At 42.6% G+C, this 24,898-nt stretch overlaps 1 protein-coding gene across 4 annotated transcripts; it reads right to left on the reverse strand.

Moving 5' to 3' along the window:
* Positions 1-281: 281 nt before the first annotated feature.
* Positions 282-23,737, reverse strand: rb1cc1 (RB1-inducible coiled-coil 1). 4 transcript variants are annotated; one of them, XM_048242284.1, is made up of 25 exons: positions 23,368-23,737; positions 22,352-22,381; positions 21,819-21,904; positions 21,516-21,633; positions 21,089-21,215; positions 18,920-19,090; positions 18,523-18,725; positions 17,916-18,342; positions 16,910-17,080; positions 14,774-14,958; positions 13,978-14,164; positions 13,337-13,418; positions 13,147-13,211; positions 12,852-12,955; positions 12,513-12,663; positions 10,412-12,282; positions 9,585-9,786; positions 8,187-8,295; positions 7,795-8,086; positions 6,932-6,986; positions 6,553-6,600; positions 3,132-3,190; positions 2,900-3,027; positions 1,719-1,789; positions 282-1,409 (listed from the first exon to the last, which is right to left on the reverse strand). In XM_048242284.1, the coding sequence occupies exons 4-25, from the start codon at positions 21,584-21,586 to the stop codon at positions 1,332-1,334; spliced, it is 4,857 nt and encodes a 1,618-aa protein (XP_048098241.1). In that variant the 5' UTR covers positions 21,587-21,633; positions 21,819-21,904; positions 22,352-22,381; positions 23,368-23,737; the 3' UTR covers positions 282-1,331. The 4 variants fall into 4 exon arrangements, with proteins under 4 accessions (XP_048098241.1, XP_048098258.1, XP_048098250.1 ...); XM_048242301.1 differs by lacking the exon at positions 22,352-22,381 and having other exon boundaries at positions 12,513-12,639; XM_048242293.1 differs by lacking the exon at positions 22,352-22,381 and having other exon boundaries at positions 1,719-1,786.
* Between the last annotated feature and the right edge of the window lie 1,161 nt (positions 23,738-24,898).

Consider the following 24,898-nt stretch of genomic DNA (forward strand, 5'->3'; position numbering starts at 1 on the left):
GCTTGAATAAGAGGAGCAATGGTCAAGGTCTGAGGCTGTCTAGCATCAACACAGCATTAACTAGAATGCTCAGAGAAAGAAGGGCAATACATTGTTTTGGCCAAACCTGGTTTAGTGTGGGCAACTATTGAAAAGTACCTGCATATCAAATATATTATATCATGGTTGTTCTTGCAAAATCCATAAACAGTTAAAAGACATGGGTCTATTCAATTAGCTCTTGTCTGTGTTGTCCCTTATTGTGTGAGACAATGACAAAAGTGAAAATGAGGCTTTGATCCTTGAAGTTTATGGGATTTATTTTCAAATGTTAGAAAGTGAATGGAGCACCACTGGCAATAAGCACACTCTGGTGTGGAACTGTACTGCTGTAAGCACCTTCCGCTTAGAATGCGTTTGGATCAAACCTTTATTGTTTGAAAACTCTAAATTCTTTTACAATACAGTCATTTTCTCTTTTGTTACGCATGTGATTTGATGAGTAATGTACAATGGCATGTTCAATCCAGTAATAACACACAGCCACAAACATTAAATACATCCTTTCTACATGTCAATGTTCTCTAATAGTGGGAAGTAATGTGCCGTCATCACTAGTTTTTTTTTTTTTTTTTTCTTCTTTTCAACAGCACTGTTTCTTCCCTTTTGTATCGACAAAAGCATTAGTTGTTTGTTTCTCTTTTCTGAAAGTGCATTTGAGGGATTGTGTTGACCACTGCGCAAGGCAGCTTGTCCGGCAAAACAAAGTACAATTTTAATTTAATTATCGACAGAGGGTCATACTGTGAGTAACAAACAGCATATAACCTATATTTCCCACCAAGACACATATCAGGATAAGTAAATTAAAGAAAATATAATATCTATATGCATGCCATGAACATTCCTCCATAGACATTTATAATAAATGTATACTTTCAGAACCTTACAAAGTAATTAGGCTGATTATGATACAGTATTTTCCACAAATATGGACATATGCGAATAATGATGTGAACTAATATATAACATCCAAATACTTTTAGTTAATTGTACAGACAGGTATGATGGCTTTTTGGCCAATATGTGTAGGGCATGCCCTGGTAAAGTTATTTGGTCCACAATTTACAAATCGTCCGGATTAAAAAAAAAAAAAAAAGATCGAGAGAGGGAAATACGGGGTCTTGCAATTGAGAGCAAAAACTCTCATGATTATGACGATGTCTTTCCAGGTGCTGATTTCTTTTCCTTCGCTGATGAGAATCATAAATGATGCAAAACTGTTTTTTTTTGTCTTGTTTTTGTTTTCAATGTAGGCATTATAAACATATACAATATCTCACAACTTGATACTACACTTTCTTGTTCCATGGCACTGCTTTCACTCTGTAGAATTTGGTGCCGAGAGGAACTTTGAACCGATTCTGAGCCTAAAAGAGAAGGACAATGTGGCTTGTTAAAATAAGCTTTCAGACCTAAATCAAGCTAAACAATTAAATAATACATGCAGAATCACAGACACGTTCAGAACATTTAGGTAGACATAAACCAAGAAACAATTCCAACTGAAATAATTCTTGAATTTTAAAATATTTTACAAATATTTCAGAAACTTTTAAACACTGTATCAACAAAAGTCCTTTTTTTATGTGCAGGTTTGTTTGGCTTACACAATAATTTGTGACTGCAATGCATATGCTGAGTGTACAGCATTAAGTGTATAAGTAGCCATACTTTACCTTCTTTGCTTGACAGTACTCCTTTTCCATAACTTTTCCAAGAACCCAAGGTCTTCTAGAGGCACCCACTGCTGTGACAAAGCTACAATCAAAAATTGCTCTACTTGCACCCACAGAAAGCATAAAAACAAACCAAATGAATGAACACCATTTCCCCTTTCTCACTTGTTACACAAATGTTTAAGAGCAGTTAAGAATGCTAAGTGAGTAATTTCAAATGAAAGGACAGCAAACGTTCCAAATGTGTTTCAGCATATTGCATCAGATCGTGACTAAAGGACCTCCAGGATGTGTTCTGTAAGTATTCCTTGGAACACGTCCTCTATGGCACAATTTAAACTCCCTTCCCACCAAAGAAAAAATAAAATAAAGCCTGGACTGGGGCTAATTCGGCTTTTCCATACGCAGATGACATGTCTTCTTCTCGCTGAATTGACTTTGTACATAAAGCAGACAACCATGTAGACATGACAAGAGTGCCCAGGAGCTGGTGAGGTCTCTTCCTGTGACCTCAGCGAACAGCACCGCTCCCTTACGTGGGTAGCAAGTGCGAGCTCTGATAGACACTTTTGCTTCCATGCTGGAAGATCACAACATTGAACATGTTGATTGATTGCAATGCTGCCAGATAAATCATATCGCAAATGGCAACATGTGACAACCCCAGCAAGTTAATGCTCTCCTGATGTCTCCTCTAGAGTGTTCATTCTCTCATTTTTAAAGCGGTCATTTTTATTTCTTTCCTTTATTTTTCCTCACTCTTTTCAACAGTAAAAAGTACTAAAGATAAAAAAAAAAAAATACAGAGGGAGTCCAGACCTCCCTTTGTTGCAAGTTCCAAGTTATGTTCCACTAGTTGACCCTGGAGCTTTGATTCACAAGTGCTCCTACAAGTACAAAGCTATTTATATAGAAAAAGCTTTTGGAATCAAAGAATTCTAAATGACGTGTATGATCCACTATGATGGTGGGGAGGATGGTGTATTTCCATCATGTGGCAATTTGAGGACCTGCTTCTCTCATTGGACATGACCAGCATCCTTCACCGGAGGTTACGTTATTAACTAAACACTTGAGAGAGAGAGAGAGAGAGAGAGAGAGAGAGAGAGAGAGAGAGAGAGAGAGAGAGAGAGAGAGAGAGAGAGAGAAAGAAAGAAAGAAAGCGAGAAAAACAAACAAACCTGGTTTGAGGTCCAGTGCATTGAGGGACTCTGAGTGGAGGAAGTAGAGCGTCGGACCCACGGTAAAGAGGACGTAGTTGTCATGGCGCTCGTCCAAGATGATCAGCACCAAGTCTCCTACCTGGAAACTAGAAAAATGAATTGATGGTAAATTAAGTGTGTGAATGATCATACCCCTATCTATGACATTCAGCACAACAAAAGATAAGATCATAAGCCCCAGAATGCTTACTCTCGAATAGCAATCTTCTCTGAATGTCTTGAAGACACCGACGACATGCTCTGAGACATCTGAAATAAAGACAAAATATTTATGTAACAAGGTCAACAGCCATAACACAATGCTTAAACTCTAGTTTACAGACAAGGTCAGGAGTAGCTTTTGAGTAAACATGAGGATGGTTTCACATGAGCACAGACTTAAACATGATGAACAGGCCGCAACTGAGCTTGACAGCTCTGCCATCTAGTGGCAAATACTATACTAACATAGTCCAGCACACATCCAGGGGACCGTTTCCCAAAAGCATAGTTGCTAACTATGATAGCAACTACCTTGGTAGCTAACTATGATAGCAACTGCCTTGGTAGCTAACTATGATAGCAAGTACCTTGGTAGTGTCACTGCAAAATGTGAGTCCGTAAATTTGAGTTACGCATGTACAAACACTTAAGCTTCATATCGTCACATATCACGTTTCTAATGTTGGAAAATAAAAAAAAAAGAGCATATTTGTTAGCCTTTACTAAAAATGTGACCAAATATCAACACCGTATTTCTGTATCGTTAACGTAAGCTATCTGTAAGGTGTGACTCAAATACTGTCAACTCAGATTTGGCAGTGACTCTACCACGGGAAGATGCATCGTAGTTAGCCACTATGCTTTTGGGGATACGCACCCCTGGCAGGCTTACAAGTGCACTGTTGCCGTGCAACAGGATGCAGGGTTATATGTTACAAATGATTTATGGCTTATCAAAGAGATCCATGATGCAGTGGCAATGCCTCCATTTCATTGTGCAAGTCCACATCTACATGTGCTGCCCGTTTTCCCCTTCTTGGTAATATTTTTCACACATGATGCTTAAGTGCGAGACAAATCTCTATACTATACTATGCAGGTTTTAAACAACCCTAAAGAACCTTGAGAAATATATTGCATGTCTGTTGCCAGATGTGTGGATAATATGAGGACACTATGTGCATTTACAGAACAGCCACTTGTCCCCTCTCCTCTGGTGTTTGAATGGCATGCTCTAGCTGTGGACTATGCTGCTTCCGTGCTCTCTTCATAGGTCATAATCTTCTCCCATGACAACCAATAAAGTTGGAGAATACAAAGCAAGGGAAGTGAGACCAATGCTCTTTACAAAATCTCTCCAGATTTTTTTTGCAAATGTTCAGGTTTTTCTTGACAGTCCATGATGGGGCCTTTGGAGTAAAAACAGCCCACTTTATCAGACACTCCACCATAATTATCAGTAGGCATGGGGTTCTTTTAGTATAGTCATTCTTGTATTTATGCCAAGGCCAAGAGTGTTGGAAAAAAATGCAATTTTCCTTTCATTGACAATAGACCACGATTTCATACAAAGTCACTGTAGCATTCAGTAACTCCTGCCATTTACGTTGGTAATGAAATGACAGGCAAGGTGTTTACCTGGCATGCCCTATAAATGATCTATTAGCACGAAGGTCACTTTTGAAGATTTATTTGGAGACTTGGTGACCCCAAAAAGATACCTTTTTTCTGTATCTCTACCATCCTCCTCCCTGTGTCTGGGGACAAGATAAACATGGGTCTTTGTCCAAGCAAGTTTGGCACATTTCCAGTTGATGGGAACCTTTTCATTACTGTAAAGTTCCTAGTTTTTTTAAACATTCCCTGACTTACAAAGGTCAAAACACTTTCCTTTTATTTGAATTTAGCGTATTCTCTTGTCTTCGTATGAATGACTAGGGGATTTGACATCTGTATCACTACCTATCACTTTCTTGAATTTCCCCTGGGGATCAATAAAGTATATATCTATCTATCTATCTAAGTGAAAAGGGAAGTCATGGATTACAGCTGAAAGTTCACCGACACTCTGATTAACTTAAAGAAGTTAAATATAAATGGAAAAAAGCTCCTGTTAAATTTAGTGCCAAGGTTTTGTATGGATGCCAATAATTGTGGCACGTGCGTTTTTGGTTCAAATATTTATATAATGTTTTTTTCTCAATATAAAGTTGCTTCCCTTCAAGGCTGAATTTTTCCTCATTGTTTTCATTGTAAGATTACAATAAATCACTAAAAGATGATTTTTTTAAATACCTGTTTTACAATATTACCAGTGGTGCCAATAGATGCGGAGGGCGCTGTATTTACAGATTTGTAGTCTTATCAAGTTCATCCAACACAAAAAAACTATAAATATGAAATGTGTTTACCGGTATATATAAAAGTGTTTATGTTGATGATGTTTTCCACTGGTGCCTGGGTTTGGGCCTGCTAGGACTAATGCAAATTATCCTGGGTCATTTCTGAGGAAATCAAACCCCTCACTTTTGAGAGCAAAATAAATTACTACATAATCTGAAGTGCCAACCTAAAGTGTCTTTTAATACTAAAAGCTGGTCAAATTGAGATGGTGCTTAAAGACAGACACTACTTGGATGGATTTATTTTCATTTTATTTCTCCTGTGCTGATTGTGGGTTTTGCACCTACTAAATTCCCAGTATATTTGTTTCTCATGCTATGTGATTAACACACAACAAAGGAGCTCAGCTCATCAGAAAGCTCACCTGCGCCTCACATGGTTCTACTGTAAATAAACTGGCAACTGCTACTCTCATTAGCAGATTAAACCTATCTGAGGAGAAACGGTCCACGGGGGAACCTAATTGAATTACATGAAACGGCCTTGTGTACTAATTAACTGCCATTGATAACTCTGTGCTTTCCCTCTCTGGCGACAAGCAATTTGCTATTCCTACCTTGAGGGTCTTCTTAAGATAATTCTCTTTTGAAGAAGACATTAAACCAGTAATGACAGAGTCGAGCTTAGGGAGAGCTGGGCTTGCTATACCTTTGGTAAGGCTTTGTTTGTAAAACGCTACCAAGAATCACAGAGGTGTTAAGATATTTAGACTGTTCATAAACAGAGAGATGGATCACTCAGCATGCATGTTGCAATGGGCATGACTTTGTATTAGCTGTCTGTTTGCTAAATCTACACGTGCCAGTATTCGCACACGGTGAGAGTGGTGGCAGCAAGTGACAGATCCAACTGGTGGTTTAGCTTTAGCCTGCTACAGTACAGTGCCAGGGGGCGCCATCAAGGTGCTCCAGGAAAGCAACAGAATGCGTTTCCTTCTAGAACCTTCAAATTGTGTTCAATAGTACACTGGCTTATAATAGTAAGTCTGCCATTGCCACTGCACATCTTCAGGGCCTGGTGTTGCACAATGCAACTTTGATGCACCACGCAGGAAAGCAGGTGACCCTTTTCATCACTTTTGACACACTGGTCAGCCATTGTAAAATGACGACATAGGGCAACCGATCGACCGATGTTGAAAAAACGTCAGCAAGGCATACATTCTAACATTGTGTTAAAGTGTGCTGCAATGAGGTTTGCTGTGAGGAGATCAAACGTGTGTTTACCAGTCTCTGACTCAGCCTCTTGTTCTCTTCCTCCTTCATGTGCAAAGTCTGACAAGACAGATAAAAAACACCTTCAAGGACTGCTCAGGTATTACATAATAATTATTAATCATTACAGAGATCATGGCAAGACACAAGACAATACAAATATGGGCCCCATAACAGATCACATTGTAAAACTGGTCTTGTAAGATGACTTTATACAATCACTGATTAAAAAAAAAAAAAACAATCCATGAAATGCACCTTAACCTAAACAATAGCTACTGTATCAACTGCCAGTCTTACTTGTAATACTAGTTTGAACCTGGAAAAATGAAACAGAATTTTTGTTGCATGATAATTCCGTGACCCCAGTATTCAGTGGTTTTCAGCTTACCCGTTCTAATATGAGGATCCGTTGCTTCTCCTCTGACAGTAGCAATGGATTATCACTGAAACAGAAAAACCTGAAGTCATTCACAAGAGCAGTCATGCCCCTAACAAAACACAATGTGATGTGAAGGCCAAATTACTCACACAGTGTTATCCTTGCCTGTCTGTCTCTCCCTCTTTCTGTCTGTCATTTGGTCTCTCCAACTGGTCGACAGAACGTTTAGGGCACCCCTCAACTAACCTGCCTGGTGTCTTTGACCGTACGCTGAGCCTCATCTGAAACAGGGCCTGGCGCGCATGCTTACTAAAACACCTGAATCTGAAATCCATCTGTTTAAAGGCTGCACAGGTGCATGCTAAGGGTCACTCTGAGAGTTTATCAATGGCTGCTTCAACTGTTATTTTTAATAGTTGCTTCAATGGTTATTTTGGAATATTTGGAATGAACATTTTGATATGATTTTATGATATTAAGTGGGAATACTGTTGACATTTTAAACAATGAAGGTTGAACATTACTGTGATAAATAAAGGTTTCAAACAGATGTACCTTGATAGAATTATATTGGAAGTTTTTGGAAGTGCTTGAGTTTTATATTTTGCTTTTGAATGTCATTCTTTGACTGGCCATTTCCTAGCATTGTACCCCATTGGTAAATCATTATACAGTATATACAGTAGTATAGGTAAGCGCCATAAATTCACCATGCATCAAGATTAAAAACTGGTATTTTATTTCTCATTCAATCAAGGTTCCAGCCTTCCTTGCCTCCCTCCAACACTCACAAATAGAGGGGAGAGGGGAGGAATTTCTGGTAGGCAGTGAGGTGGAGTGAGGTGGGGTGGGGCAGGATGTGCTTTGCTTACTGTGTGGCCATCATGCTAGCATCCACGGCAGAGTCCACCCTCTCGTCGTCTCGGAGACAGGCGACCGAGGCCAGCCTCTCTGGGTCGGGTTCCTGGAGGACGAGGGGCATCTCTCCGCCCACGGCACCGGCGGGTTCCACAGGACTCTGGCTGGAGGAGGCCGCGCCCACGACGGGGCTGAAGAAGGCCGAGGAGACGAGCAAGCCGCTGCGCAGTCGGTTCAGCTCCTCCTCCAGGTGCTTCTTCTCCTGCAGCACGGAGGCGCGGTCCTCCGACAGCGTCTCGATCAGGCCTGCCAGCAGCACAGCAAAGCCCATAACGGTCAGCGCCACAGGACAGGGAGAACATTTCCCCACCTCTCCTCACGTCACCGCTCTAAACATTTCACTGACCTTTGTCTTTCTCCTGCTGCTGGGTGACTTTCCGGAGCTTCTCCGTCAGCTCGTTGATGATCTGTTCTTTCTTCAGTTTCTCGCGCGTCAGAACAGTGTTGAAATTTGTCTGAGGAGAGACGCACAAATGATCACCTCTGAACTGCTGGTTTATGCACAAATGGCAAATAAAGAACCTTGACCTCCATCTACTGGAGCTCTAAACGCAGGTGCTACACCATGCAACCTTTGAATGTTCAGGCATTCAGTGTTAAAACACAGTGAGGTCCAGCGAAAGCATTTTCTAGCACCATCTCTTTGAGCAATGACCTTTCTGACAATTTAAATCTGAATATTGTATTTTATCTTTTGATTTTGTAAACTGGCTGCACAATAAATCTGAATATTGTATTTTATCTTTTCATTTTGTAAACTGGCTGGAAAATTTGCTTAAGACTGTGAAAGGAGTCAATTTGCTTAAGACTCTGACAGCAGCAGTGGTGTTTCCCTTCCTGGGCTCTACAGTGCGCCGTTTCACATTCGCACATGCGAGTAAAAATGATGCCGTGCGAGTGCAAAAAAATATTTAGGCGCACTGGTGCGAATGACTTCTAACCATGTCAATGTTTGTCTACAAAATACACCGCAACATCGAGAAACATTACTGGTGCAGACCATAGAATCACGTCGCGAATGCAGCATAAAAACTACACCTCCCATCAACGTTAGCAGTTTTGCGTTGGGACTCGCTAGTAGTTGCCTCTATCAAATCCAAGAGTGCGCAGAAAAAGCGGAAAGTTAGACTAGCCAGCCAAGATGCAAAGATTGAAGAAATTAGTTCTTCTATCCACCGAATTCATTGGATATAGGAGGAACAGGATGAGATTCTGAGAATGCAGTGAGAGAAGGAAAGGTAACCTAACATGCCTTTAAGCCCAGTTGACGTATTGGCTGCAATATGCAAAATATAGCTGTAGCGAACCGGGACAAAAGTAGCCTCCTGTAATACTCCCATTTTATTCAAAAGGTAGAACGCTACTGACAACTCCAAGTGCAAAACGAAAGTAGGCCTAACGTTTGCCTACTGCCCCCATCAATGCAGATATTTCAAATAAAAACTGAAAGTATAAAACAAATATGGCAATGTATTATATTATTTTACATTAACAAAATGTAGGAAAATAGAACAGACTGAAAATAAAGTAGGCACTGATCTTTAAAATCCTGTTTCCTGTAGCCTAAATGTTGTCAGTCATTCTTAATATTCGCAATTGGTGCACTGGCATGTTTAACTGTTAGCTGCAGTATAATGTTAGATTATGTGTAAGTTAAGTACAGAACTGACTGTGCACCCATATTTTGGTCTGTGCTCCTATTAAAACTTGGGCACACAAGTGCTCCCCCCCCCCTTGAGCCCACCTGCTGTTCTGCGATGAGCGAGGTCTTCAGGTTCTGAATCTCCTCGTTCTTGCGGTGCTCGAGCTGCTCCAGTCTGGCCAGCAGGTCTGCATTCTCCTCCCTCAGCTTCTCGTGGAGCTGCTCCTGCAGACCCGTGTCCAGAGACACTGCTGCTCCAGTCAGCTCTCTGCTGCCCTCCGATGGCTCCTCTGAGAATGACACCCTGGGAGAACAAGAAACAGGCCATGGAACCATCAGACAAAAAAAAAAACCAACAAGAATGATTAGTGTATGACATACACAGAAAGAGAACAAAAAATGGTGAGATATAACTCCCTGATAAAAAATGACATTCTGTTATGTTGACACTGTGGCATTTAGCTGACTGACTTTATGACATAATGTGAAAATTATGCATTCATGTGTACACACACACAGCCTAAGCATGCCTATGTCTACGCACAAATGAGGCACAATGGGCCTTTACACAAACAGAAGTGGGCATTCATATTAAAAGTGAGTCATTTACAAGATCTTTTCATCCAAAGCAGCTTACAGCGTACTTGTTTGCCCTGCAATTGTCCATTCATGCATGTCAAAACAGCTGAGACAGAAGTACAGAGTCTGTATTAACAGATAACTTGCGGTTATCTTCTTCACTGCAACTTCTCAGGCTAATATTGGCACTCATTATCCATACCTAATACTCTCTGTAAGAATACTTGTGTGATGCTATATAGTCTCCAGTGTGTTATATACCCATCTGTTCACCAGCACAGCGAGTATGCACTCCTCAGCCTTTCCTTTTTAATCACATCTGAAATAAGACTCTTCCGATGGTTACTGACCTGTCAGAGGATTGTCTCTCTTGGAGCTGGTTTTCAAGTACTTGTATTTTTTCTAACAGTCTCTTCTCCAGCTCCTCCTTCTGGAGTTCAAAGTCTCTTAAGGCATCGGCCAGTGCCGCCCTGACAGCCTCGGCCCTCTCCTCCGTCTCCTGCTGCTGCCCGTGCTCGCACCGCTCGGCTAGGAGCGCGTTCTCCGCCTGCAGGTCACCGAGCTGCGCCTCCAGCTGCCGCTCCCGCTCCTCGGCGTCCGCCCTCAGCGCCTCCGCCTGTTCGTCCCGCTCATCCCGCAGCGCCTGGGCCCGGAGGTCAGCCTCGCGCCGGGCCTCGTCAGCCGCCTGCCGCAGGGCAGTCAGCTCCTCCTCGTGGCGCTCCACCAGCTCCGAGATGCAGTGGTCCTTCTCGCGGCGCAGGAGAGCGCGCAGCTCGGCCAGGCCCAGCTCTTGCTCCTCGTTGCGCTTCTGCAGTCGCTGCTCCAGCTCCTCGGCCTGCCGCTGCAACTCCCTAGCCTGCGCCTCCAGCTCCTCCTCGCGTCGGGCACGCGCCTCCTCGCCCTGGAGCCGCGCATCCTCCGTCTCGGCCTCCTTGAGCGCCATCTCCACCTCCAACTTGCAGCGGGCGTCGGCCAGCTCCTGCACGCGCTCCTCCAGTTCCCGGAGGCGCTCTGCCCGCTCCTCCAGCTGCCGGCCATGAAGCTCCTGCTGGCCCTGCAGCGCGGCCTGGTGCTCCTGGGCCAGGCGCTTCAGAGCGTCTCGTTGCTCCTGCCGCTCGGCCTCCAGGGCGGCACTGTGCCGCTGGCCCAGGGCCTCCTCCAGCTCCCGCGAGTGCTCCCGCTCTGCCTCCTGCATCTCCTGGCGCGCCTCCTCCCGCCAGTGATCTGCGTCCTGCTGAAGAGCTTTCAGCTGGCCGGCCAGCTCATCTCCGGAGGACCGGGCCGCTTTGATCTCCTCAGCCCGCTCCAAGAGCTGGCGCTCCAGCTCCTGGAGGCTCTGCTGGTGGGAGGCGCGGAGCTCCTCAGATGCCCGCTCCCGATCTCCTTCCAGCTGGGCGATCTCCTTCTCCTTGCGCTCCATGCGGCCCTCCAGCTCCAGCATGGCCCGCTGGACGTCGCGCACGATGCCGCGGTTGGCGTCCAGCTCCTCAGTGAGAGCCTGCACCTGCCGTTCGTGCTCGTGCCTCAGGTCGTCCAGCTCGCTGCGGTGGCTCTCGCGGACCTCCTCCTCGTGGCACAGCCGCAGGCGGCTGACCGCCTCACGCACCTCCACCGCCACCGTCTTGAGGGCGAAGCTGAAGTCCCGCTGCTCGCGGGCAACCAGGCCGCGGAAGTGGTGCAGGTCGTCCCGGACACTCCGCAGGCCGCTCTGGGACTCCTCAGCCGCCGCCCGGTAACGGTCAGTGCACAGGCGCAGCGCGGCCATCCGCGAGTTCTCCCGCTCCAGCGTGGTGGTGTCCAGAATGCGCTTGCTGTCGATGGCGTTGATGACCGACGAGTAGAGCGACTCCACCATCATGTCGGGGCTGGTGGGGTCGCTGATGGGGTTGGGTGACGACAGGTTCTCCTCGATCACAAACTCGTTCACCGCCGACATGAAGTCCGACTCAGGGCTCTCGGCCAGGGAGTCCAGGTCCAGGGAGCCTTGCTGCAGGACGGGGTCCATGCTGGGGTGCCCGATGGTCTCGAAGTCAAAGGTGTGGGCGTCGATGCTGTCGGGGGACAGGTCTTCGAGGGGTGCAGGGACGGGCAGGGCCTGGCAGGTGGGGGGTGGGATGGTGAGGGAGGATAGTGATTTGGAGGAGGTAGGCGTCGTCCCCGTTGTGCTTTCTGACCGGGGGAACTGTGACGATGACCTCTGACCACTCTGACTGCAGGAAGCCTGAGAGGGGGAGAGATTTATGAGGAAATAGAACCATAGATTCTTACTTGGAGTGCTATGCTATCCCATTTTAATTGCTTTCAGAGTCTTAGCTTTCTACTGCAACAGGCTCAGAACTGCTACTATCCGTTGTGAAGTGCCAGTCTGTGTACTGTCTTCTGGATGGATGGAATAACACATGTATCTGCTATTCTCCCGAAATAAATAAAAAAGTAAGTTGCACTCCTCACCCTTTGTTCGCTTAGTAAGTCAGTGATGGTTTGAGACATCTCATCTACACTTTGCGCAGCCTGGACCAACTGATGAAGCATCTGAACATGCTGATTCAAAGGCTCAAAGTCGCAAAGTGTAGGAACCCTGGAGGGAGGAACAGGAGCAAGTCTAAGACAAGATTGGAGATGGTTTAGATGAAGTGTTTAGGTGTTGTGAGGAAACCTCTGAAGTTTTGCAATGTTTTGATTGTTCTGAATGCGATGACAATTTCTTTATAGACAAACAGCAGTTTAAAAACCTTCATCAGACTGCAGCCTGCAGAAACATATTAAGGGAATCAAAATGCTGTGTCCTACCTGAGGAAAGGCTGAACCTCGACAGGACAGCAAGACTTTAGATACTGCAGGTCCTCAAGAGAGATGTCTGGAAGCTCAAAGTCAAACTTGCGAGGCTTTCGAGTCTGAATATCAAGGAGTAAAAACACAATCACAGCTTAAGCAGGTCATTGATTTGTCGTTACAAGACTATTGTACCTATTGACATGCACATATGTAAATGTATCAGCATTTGTACACTTACACATGTACTGTAGGCATGTATTATCTTAACAACAACAACAACAACAACAACAACAACAACAATAATACTCACGCAAAAAGACAACGGAGGCCATGAATCAAGTCCCCGAAACAAACGATTTCTAAGAAATGACTTCCCTGGGAAAGAAATCACAGCAAATGTAAAAAAATAGAAAACAAAGCTACATCATATTATGAATCATGGCAGTTTTAAGACAATAAACAAGGCATGAAGTGACAAGAGAATGAAATGTAGCACTTACTGAATAACTTCCCAAAGGTTTCCCTTTTGGCTTTCTCAGCTTCATAGAATCGTTTCCCATCCTTCACAAGTGCATTGGCCCACTGGGAGGGGGAGAAGAATACAAGGATACAAGGAAGTTTATTTATGTTTATTTATGAATACAAAAATGACTAAGTAAAACTCACATTAACAAGTAACTACACCTAAAAACACCAGTGACCACAGACTAATGGCCAATGGCAGCTTTAAAATTCACTGTACATCATTCAAAATTGGTCAACTTCTGAATTCTATGATGACCTTTATGTTCCATAGATTATCCGTGACTGGAGTTGTTAGAGGCGAGATCATTTTAATGGACTATTTCCTTAGCCATATAATGGTGCCTATTTAATGAGCTTTGTTTAAATCTTCCATCATCACCTCTCTCAAACACAGGACTCCTTTACAAAATTCAAACCGACCTGACAGAATGATAAAACAAAACATGCACGGGCACAGAAAAACATGGGTGTGCTTTAAAAGCTGAAGTAAATAGTGCCACTGAAATCACAAGTAACAACATGTAAAATGTAAAGGGCAAGAGGAGGTATTTTTTTAAAAAACTTGAAGGCTTAGGTATTGCCTTGGAGATCGTGTTTTATCTCTCTGGCCACTGACCGCTCTGTAGTGTCTGATGAACATCTTCCTCCTGACCACCTCCACCACGGCCAGGCAGTACATCTGGGGGACGGTGCTGAGCGCGTCCACCACGCGCACTCTCTCCAGCAGCTCCGTCAACAGCCTCAACAGCGCCTGAAGCTTCTCCCCGTCCTGGTCCGCGTGCAGCATCACGTAGCAGCACCACCTACCACACACAACCAAACGCACACAGGGCGCACCGAGTTCAGTAAGGCAAAACGCTACAGGTGAAACAGTTAGCATGTTGCAACATGATTTTTAAAGCACATCATCGCTCACTATTGAGGCATCTGTGACACTGGTGAGGCTGCTGTAGGCCAGCTGACACTGTGGTATGAACAGCATGGCAATACATGACTAACACGGCTATTAACATGAGCTAACATGGCTATTAGCTCAGTTTTCAAGAAATTACTACGAGTTCCATTGTATGTGGTTATGTGACGGAAAGATAAAGACATTTTGTTTCCATCAGCTAGCCAGGATATGCACTTACTGTATATGCAGTTCTGTGTTTCGGGTGGGAATATCGTAACAAAGAGAAAAAACCTTTCACAACATGACAATGTTAGCTATATTTCCTGTTGTGTTAGCACATTTCTAGCAGTGCCAATAAGACCAGGTTGGGTTCGCAAAGTTCATAGCTTTTAGATAACCAGCTCACTAGTTTAGACTAAAACTCCATAGCGCTGCTTTAATGCTACACAACACCAAAACTTTCAACACCACTGAAGTGCATCACACATCCATGGACTGATCTGAGTGGGGAACCTACTTAAGACGGACTTGTAAGTTGTTAGCGAGTTCCTGTTTGGCAGTGGTGCACTTCTGTTTGATATCCAGCAGCTTCCTGTGGTTGGTCAGCATGATCATTAGCTGGTTTGCATGACTCAGACACAGGTCAGGCAGCACAGAGGTGTCCTTCAGGTTTTCAGCCCTCTTCTGATTGGCCAGAAATCCCTGGGGGGAGGGAGGAAGATAACTTTGATGACCATTCTGAGAAGACACCAGTGTCCACTGACAGGAATGAAGTAAAGCAGGTGACAGCTGTAAGTGACTTGACCCGAGTGCTGTAAGTCAATACTTGATGTTTGAGCCACATGTCAGGTCTCTAAACACACATTTAACATTCGACTACCATAGCACCAGAGACGGTTAACTTTAGAATCTTTGTTAGAACTGTAATAATTTTTGTAATTGTACTTCCTGTAATGTGTTTAGAGCTGGGAGGGAGAAATTTGTCCTAATAGCTTTCCAGATACTTATTCCCAGATACCATCTGGCACAAGCCAAACACAGCGTCCAGTAGCTTGTAGAAATCGGAGGCAGAACACGTGCACACACCACAGCAAGTGTGCCTATGTAAGTGAGTTGCCTTTAACAGGGCCTGATAATTACAGGTAGTAAGGTATACTTTTCACAAGTGATTGACAATCAAGTACAGCTTTCTCGCAATGTTACAGCAAACTACATTATATGGCAATATTCAGTATTCCGTTCATGTTGCATGGACTTAACTAGTCAAAGGGCTATTTCATAAAAGCTAGGTATTGGATTTACCCAGGCTATATTGGATGAATTTAGCCTTGACTAGGTTTCACCAAAACAATGGTATATAAGATAACAGCCAGGCCTGGTTAATTCTAGTGTGAATTCTGGTGCCTTAGTGGTTCAGCCAGCTTCCAACGGTGTTTTAACTTTAAAAAAAATTAAATACTTCGCTTCCTTGTTATTCTCCAGCAAAATCTGTTGCTCGACAGTTTGAGTAAGGCTATTTCTGTGTCTTTTTTTATTCCAATCGTGAAATCTTAGGAAAAGGAAAGGAAAGCCATGCACATCTATCCTGAATTACTTCCACCTATCTTGACCTAGCCACATCTACTCATTCAGGCTCAGCATTCATAAAATGTGTTGAGCTAGGATACCCAAACAATGGCAGGTCAAGCCTACCTTTTTCTCTCATATTGGATTTTTTAATTTCAATTTCAATTTAATTTCACTTATAGAGCGCCAAACATTACAAGTCTCATGGCCCTTTACAGAGTGTTAAAACATTTAGAGAGAGCCCATGAGTAACAGGGGCGAGGAAAAACTCCCTAGAATTGGAGATACATATAGTTAATTCTTAATTCTAGTTATGCTGTTAGGCAGCACTCTGGGATCATATCTTCTGCACAGAGAAAAGCAACAATGAGCCCTCTGAGCCAATGCAGTAACATATGGATGGTAAGCTATTAGAGATGTGAATATTCACTGGTCTCACAATTCAATTCGATTTGATTACGATCATCATGTCAATGCTTAAAGGGCAGATGTCAGGTTAACAATTTTTTAAAATTATTACTGTTAATGCACCACGACAGCATTTCAAAACACAAATGAGTGATGACATCATAAAAGGGAGTCGTGCCAAGAAAGTACTATGTAAATATATACTGTATGAAAATATGGAGAGTTTTGAGGCAGAGGACATTCAAAAAAGTATTTTGTATTTATCTTAATTACAAATTTAACCTGACAACCTGATAGTACTTTCTTCCCTTTTAAGATGTCATCACTCAGTTCAAAACAGTTGCGTTTTGAAATGTGATCTTGACAGAAATGGCTGTAAATGTTGTCATAGTGCATTTAGAGTAACGATTTCAAAAATATCTTCACTGATTTATCTACATATTAACTAAGATTAATTAAAAATGTTGTCCACCTGACATTTGCCATTTAATATTGTGTAGTCTCTTGCATTACAAATAGGCTATAACTTGCATTGCTTTCACATTAAATTAAAGTAGGTGCACAATATAAATTCCCTTGTAAAACTATGATGATGACTTTTATAGACTTGAGTGAAGAACTCTTAAGAGTGACAGAAACAGGGGGTGGGGGTCTTTTGGAGAGTACTACATTTCCTTACCTGAGCAAGTTCCTTCTGTTCATTGACTAACTTTTTACAGCTTGCAATCATTTGGTCAAGGGCATACAGTCTGTCCTCCAGTCCCTTGATGGCCTTCATGTTCTGATTATCAAGTTTGGCAATGGTGTCCCGGCAATCTCCTAAGAATGGCTGAATGATACGTGGGTCCAACTGTAGAGTTTAAACACACACACATACACACACACGTCAAGTTGATACTGGGGTGGCTTAAGTATTTGAGGTAATGGTTAGACTTACAAAACCTTGACAAGGAAAGTATGCAATACTGCTCTACTTTTCATTCTCCAGTATGATATGGGCCAGCCCCTTTCTGAGGCGAGTTTCAGTGAAGATATCTGCAGGTGAATGATAAGGCTTGGGCTGCAGCTCAGCATGGCCTCTGAAAAGGTTCTGGGGCATTTAAAGGTAAACTATTCACGCAAGTGAAAGGGAAATTGAAATTGAAATTCCACAGGCTGGTTTGGTAAATACTTGTTCCATTGATAACACAAAGTCACTAATACAGTCTACTATTCATATCAAACAGGAGTCTGCTTAAATTAGCCTTGACAGCTTAGCTACAACTCTTTTAGAACTGCTGTTTGCTGCCATTACCCCTGAAAGATCATCTGCATCTCAAACATTTGCATAACCTCCACACTTAAACTGTCCTCTCTCAAAGATCTGACAAAAATGTAAATAATGTCCTTGAAGAAAAGAGGATTACTGTTTCTCCATTGTTCACTGTTTAGGGGTCAAAATAAACACCTTCCTTTGTTACAGTCATCATATGATAAAACACAAAATAACTGTGAAAAAATAGCTTCACTTCAGACAATCAGCATATGAACAGACTTTAGCAGAAAGTATAGACCAGACCTTATAGAAAATGTCCAGCCATAATTTAAGTAATTTCCTTATACTAATATTAATATAATAACCATAATAACACTAGAAACTGGTGTGCAGTTCATCCATGATGGAACCAGAAAAGGAAGGCTCTTACCCTGTTGATGGAATCGAAGCACTTCCGCACCACGGACTCTACGTCATTAGGTCGGTCCTGGACGTTGATCCAGTCCAGGAGGGTGACATTAAAGGAGATCCCGGTGCAGGCTGCCTTTTCGGGCGAATCCGCCTCCTGCAGTGCTGCCTTCAGCTCACTGCTGTCAGTCATATTGCCATCGCCGCGGGGGGCGTCAGCAGCCTGGAGAGAAGCTCCGCCCATGGCGCCGAAGGCAGGGGGCAGTTCGTGGCTCTTCCTAAGTGTGTCGGCAGCGCTGGGCGTGACCGACTGGGCCGAGCGATCCTCATCCTCCTCGTCGGTCCTCTGCACGGGAGAGCTGGACTTCTCCAGGCTCTCGCGGTAGCTGTGGCGGGTCAAGCACTCCAGCAGAGGAATCTTGGCCATGACTGATACAGCCGTCCCCAGTCTACAGACCATACAAATTTAAGGTAAGATTCTTCAATGGTTTCATATCACGTCATCATGGCATCATGTCAAATATTCCCAGATACTGTCCAAACTATGTGTGTGGGTGGAGGGGGATGGGGGTAGATTGTCACTAAGGTGGCATGAATATATTCTAGGGGAAATACTGAGAGTCACTTACTTGGTAAGTTTTATTTTGATGTCCTCAAAGTCTTGCTGATAGTTCATGTAGGCTGAGTCAAACTTCAATAGTAGTTTTTGATAGGACAGCGTACAGTCATCCAGGTTGGCCATAATGGCAGCCCAGCCTTGGTGTTGCAGATGTTCATCATGAACCAGGCGCTCACAGAAGGAGCAAAGTTTCTTGGCAACTTCATACATTTCCTGTTAAAAACAGATCAACATCAAAATATTCTAAGCTGTCAGTGAAACGACAATGTTTGAATAAACAAATCAAAACTAATCATAGCCATTAGGTGGCTTTGGTAGATTAACATAGTTTACCAAAGGTCTACGTGTTATAACGTCCCTACACATTTAAAAAGATGGATGGTCAGATGGTCAGAGAAAGAGCTCACCACTGCGAGTTGTGTTCGTGAGGCAACGGTGTGAAAGACTGCTGGCATCATAAGGGACTCCTCCACTTTCAGCTCCATTTCGTTCTCAATAGAGAAGGTTGTCTTGGGAATGGTAGGGGCACGGTCACATAAAATCATCTCCTTATTGAACAAGAATATGGGGTTGGTATCCTGTCAAGAAGAAAAAGAGTGTTAAAAAATAGCTTATTAGACACAACATAGAAAATGTGTATTTAAATGTCTTGAATATTACTTAACTTATGTCAGGCATTGACTAACAAAATCAAACCATTTCCAAAAGTGCTTCAGAGTAATGACAAGTAAATGGTGACAGGTAAATCACTAGAATCTTTAACAAGAGGACATATCAGCTACTGGTCTAATTGGTCCTGTTCAACCTCATTCATACAGATGCAGTCACTGGGGTCTTAACGCGCAATATGTACAAAACATGCGCTACGGACACATTATCCAGAGCAGTGATAACCTGATCTTGAACACGGCACATTTCGATTTCCCTATGAATGAGATAACTATGCCAGTCTCTACTCTCGTGTATTTCATATAGCTGTGAGCTGAGGTAATGGCCACCAACTGCCAAGCAGGCTCCCAGTAGAGGTTAATGCCAAGCATCTGGCTAGGAACCCCGATTATCTCCAGAGGGACAGAGCAAACACCACTGCCATCTGGATAGCCTCCAGTGTATCAAACTCAAACACTGTCACTTTAGCTTCTTTTTGAACGCCATGAATGTCTAGGAAGAAGGTAGCTTACCTGACACTGATGGCAATACAAAATAATAGTATTAACAAGTATATCATTTCCAATCATAATGTGAGTAATACATTTAGGCTTCTGCTTCAACAAAAAATAATTATTCAACTAATAGCACTTTCAAATATAAAGGACCATTCTCCAGTTTGACAAGTTTGACTGAGGCTCATTGAATCATTTGATTAGCGAAAGCATTAAAACATGCCAAACAAATCACCTCAGATGTTTGAGGCACAAAATGCTATATATCATTCTAAACATGCCTATATTATGCCTTATGTGTGCGGCCAGAACATTTGACATCATTTCATAACAGGGCCACCAGCTCAACTGCAATTACATGCCGCCCTCAGTAGAAACAGGACAAATAAAAAAAAATCCTGGGGAACTAATTATCATCAGTGGGTATATTATTTGTCTCTAACAAACAGCATTACTTTTGCAGAGCATGAAAAGCTAGGCATCATCTTTTGACAGTTTGAAAACAAAAGTTCAAGTAGAGGCTTCAACATCCTGACTAGCAGTAAATGAATCTGATATTTCATGCTGAGGGACAAAACTATTTTATTTCAGCATGCCTTGTTCTGCCACCACAGCAATATGGGGTGAAATAACCTTCATCATTGTTCTGGAATAGAAGCTAAATTATTTAGAATAACCTGAATGATCTGCAAAATACCAGCTGTACGTTCCTGGTGCTAGATTACTGTCTTTCAGCAGGTCTGTCTGTCTACCTTCACTGCATTCTTCAGTGATGGTTATTTATGGGTCGATAACAGCTGCAGACACATGCCTAAACTCATCATTAATGACCATAGTAAGGCGTCAGCTTTTTTCATTATTATATGTGCCCTCTTATTTACTTACTTTTTTGTTTACTTGAATGTTATGTTTGTCTGTGGACTTAAATTGGTAAAATATGTCTTGTCTTCACCGTGGGATAGTGAGAAACGTAATTTCGATCTCTTTGTATGTCTGGAACATGTGAAGAAATTGACAATAAAGCTGACTTTGACTTTGAGCTATCGGATGAATCAGGCATATTCACATCTCAAATACATGATAGGGGAAAATAGGAGTTGCATTTTATTATTTTAAAGAATGAAAATGATCGGAGTAATTGTGACTGCAATTAATGCCCTACCGCAGACACTTGCCAACACATTTTTCCTGACTACACTTTATGTAAGCCAGAAAACCAAACCCGAAATACAGTCTCCATTAACAATTAAATTAACTTTCCATGTCTCAAAGCACCATCGACAACAACCAAATTAAACAGGCAGTAGCAGTCCCTGTTCCCTTATTCAGACAAAACAGACAAGCACAACTCTGGATGAGATTATCCAGGATCCTTGAGATGGAACAAAACACAGCCTTATTGTAAGCACTCACAGTGCCGGCACTGTAGCTGCAGACCCGTCGATCTGCAACCATGCACTCCCCTCCATTGACCACCAGGACCTGGTGCTGAGTTGCAATCTTGTATTTAACCTGGATGGCATGTTTGAGATCAGCCACCCTGCAAAGACATAAATACATAAAGTTCAGATTTTTGATTACTGAAATTCTGTAACAAGAGATGTGGACAGACATAGAACAATTAATAGGCTTTGACCCAAACAGCAGAAAACCATTTCCTTGGAATGTATAGTGCTGGTATATCTTACAAAGGACAAGACATGACATCCTCTAATGTTATACCTGTGCATTATAAACATATAACAGATAATGACAAAGATGTAGAAAGAGCACTGTGAATTAAATACTTAAGCTCAATTATTCACCTCCCTCCCTACTGGTACCCAATAAATAAACTTACGTTTGGACGGCAAGTTCAGTATCAAAAGTAAGTGTGCTTCCATTGTTGACTTGGAACACATACAACTTCATGTTGAATTTTCCAAAACTGTAGTTCTGCCTTCCTGGTTCATTTAGTCCTATGGAGTAGGGAAACATGCTTAGGCACATAAGGAAAAGTCAAATAATAAGAACCACAGTCAATGCTAATTACACATTTTGTTAACCACTGTTTGTCAATATCCTTTTACAAAGTTTCTCCAACTCAGTGGCCTATGGCAGTATTGTTCATATAAATTAACTGTTTGATGTAACTGAACCCCACCTAGACTTGCTGCCAATGTAGTCTTGACACCAATAGCAGACCACAGTTGAACATCAAATGTCAGTTGTTAAAATCACTCTGCATTTCTGAGGAGAAAATGGCATTGTTACTAACTCACTTTCATTTGCGTTTCAAAGGTTTTTACATTTCTACGGGTGATGTCACCGTGTTGCAACTTTAGTTTATTAAATATTAAACACAATTTCAAGACATTGTTGTCAGGTGATTACTACTTTGGTTGTTACAGTAACATAAATAGGCCATGGTCTAGCTAAACTGTGACTGGCACCACTGAAAGAGTTCAAGGCGTCGTCTGGCTCGATCTGACAGGCAACCACACCTAACACTCATAACTACGTGCTTCATTCGGCAATAGCAGAGGACATGTACATCTAATAACACACAGTTATGTATAAGACAACAACAGAATATTCAGGCTGAGTCATGTTGGGAGCTAGCCAGCTAGCAAATGTAGCAAGCTATGATAGCGGAGTTAGCCACGGCACAGCTAGCTACATGCTTTGTAAACATACCGTGGACGGCAGCCAACCAGCCGTTTTTACCTCGGGATAAAAAATAAAACAGACTAGTCACTACAGGCTTGCTTATGTACGTTGAAGCTTGGATACTTTCTTCATGTGGATGCAATTTAGGCTCTACATTTTCGCTCACATTAATATTAGTCAAGGGTTGTCAAGAAAAGGACGAAAGAACCGTATCGAAATGAGGTTCTAGCTGATGTTTGACCATGTAGTCCAGACCTAATGGTTGCGCCTGTTAAAGCAAAATTGTGAAGTACAGGGCCTCGCTTTCACGGGCTAGCTAGTCAATTTACAACGGGCAAAGATACAGTAATTTTAGCGTTAACGTTAGCGGTCAGTGTGATGGATTGCATCATGTGCAACACCTGGGCAGCCTAACGTTACACCTACATAGCCAACAGGACAAAGCTTATAAGTAGTTGTTTATGCCCGATTAATCTGGTATTACTGACGACAACGGTGTGTGTGATACCTTAATGTCACGCCTTTGTTTAGGTGCCCTGTCTAGATGGGGCCCAGACGCATCCCATACGTTTAACTAATTAGCCAGTTAGCACTTAGCTATCATATCAATTCTAGCACAACGCAAGACAGCTGGTGTAACGTTAACATTAGCTAGTAGGACAACTAGCTAGCGAATGACATGATCCGCAAGTAACATTTTAACACTTGTAAGTTATTAATCAAATATAAATCCGACTCCAGTCCATAACCACCAAAAGTTGGAGATACGAGTTAAAGCAAAAGCCGACTAAGCTAACATATGTGCTAACCTTAAATAACGTTACCGCTAACTTACTGCACAATATCTGTCAGAATACTAGGTCTAGCAAAGGAGGGTAACCATTCGCAAGCTAGGTAACAGTTACGCTACCACTAGATACATTTTACTCCGCTTTCTGGAGGACTAATGGAGTTGATCTGACGGGTCAATCACATATCAACGTTACAATATTTTCCATCACGATTATGCACAATTGACTACGGAAAATTTGAGTCGCTCTTACCTTCGCTTGATAAATCGCATCCTCTCCTTTAGCGAGCTAGCATAACTTCATATAGCTTACTGGTAGAGTTCAGATAGCTAGCTACCGTTATGCATAAAGGCTAGCTACCATTACCTCGCATTAGCTGAAAATAGCAACCTTGCTTGCTTAATATTTACACTCCTACACCAACATACAGCCTTGATTCAAGGCAGATATGTGTCATTTGTAATACAACTGCTCATATTGTTCTTTGTGTAAATTAATGAATATTCCTGTTGACATCGACCCCTTCCTCTGGAGTTGTGTAACACAAGCTAATGTTATTCCAACAGCAGGCTAACACTGCTGTGTTTTGTTGTTGTCGTCTTCGTCACTGCGCAGCGAGATGCACTGTGGGACAGGGCTAAGGCGCATGACCGCAACATGATGGGTGGGTCAGGATTTTTCTTACAGGATTTTTTTACTGGTATCTTATTGGTTGTTTCACTATAATGACATCTTTTGGTTGGTTTGGTTACTCTTCTACTACACATAAAAATTTAGATTTCGTCTGAAAAGTGTGTGTCCGCCTACAGACTTGCATAGCTTACAGTTACAAACACAAACACGGCGAAATATGCTAAACCCTACATTGAGAAACTTTTCGTCTTCACCTTGAATGAAACCTGAAAGTCTACATTTTACAGTTTGTATTGATTGATTTCAGGTTTATGAGCAAACATTTCCAAACCATATGCCATCTACCAAAGCAATTTCATTTCCACGATTCAAATGTTCAGATTTTTAGAGCAAAACTGTACACAAATTCCTTCACATATCACTAGCAGCACTATGTTCTCACTTAAAAGCAAGTGAGCAATCAATAGAGCATCACAGTCCCGCCCACAGCTGATTCAGGAAGTAAGAATTCAATACAATAGGCCTTTATCACAGCAGCCGAAGTAGGAAGTGAACAGCCCTACTCCTGTGTGAGCACAGGTGTTTCTAATTAAGTGTCAGATTCGGCCACAGTTACTTCAACCAGAGGCCTCGTTAATGTTTTTTAGGAACACCTGTGGTTTGCCTGCTAACAGGAAAGTGAACAGCCCTGCTTCAGCTGCCGTGATAAAGGCCTATTTCTCCATTGACAATTGGGGTATAAGCCATAAAAACGTAACCACACATGGTAGACTTAAAACCAGCTACGGCTGTACTAAGCGATTGTATATGGTCATATAGAGGGCGAAAATTCAAGGGGCACTAACCTTGTTTTGAGATAAATTTCTTTTAATCGCGATGTCTTGGATAAGTACTTAATGCCTCTGCTCTGCATAAAGGGGGATTTTGACCCCCTCGTGCGATCCGGGTTCCCGGAAGTGGCTCCTGATGAAATATCTTGCTCCGCCTTAACAATCTTTGATCATAGTTTGAAACTTTCTCAGTGAAAATTATTGACAAAGATGGAGGAGTCTTTTACTGCCTATGGCGAAAATCTTAATGTGAATAAAAACTTTCTAGATGAACATTGGTACTTGTATCAACAAGGATTGTGGTTTATATATCACACAAA

This window comes from Alosa alosa, chromosome 1, assembly GCF_017589495.1.
Source record: "Alosa alosa isolate M-15738 ecotype Scorff River chromosome 1, AALO_Geno_1.1, whole genome shotgun sequence".
Taxonomy (NCBI): Eukaryota; Metazoa; Chordata; class Actinopteri; order Clupeiformes; family Clupeidae; genus Alosa; species Alosa alosa.

Excerpts from the sequence above, each read along its gene's own strand:
- rb1cc1 (XM_048242275.1), bottom strand. The coding sequence starts at position 21,586 with ATGAAGTTGTATGTGTTCCAAGTCAACAATGGAAGCACACTTACTTTT. Across the intron at positions 19,091-21,088 it reads GCAGCTACAGTGCCGGCACT|GATACCAACCCCATATTCTT; the intron begins GTGAGTGCTTAC and ends TCTTCTTGACAG. Across the intron at positions 6,987-7,794 it reads GCTAGCATGATGGCCACACA|TGATAATCCATTGCTACTGT; the intron begins GTAAGCAAAGCA and ends TTTCTGTTTCAG.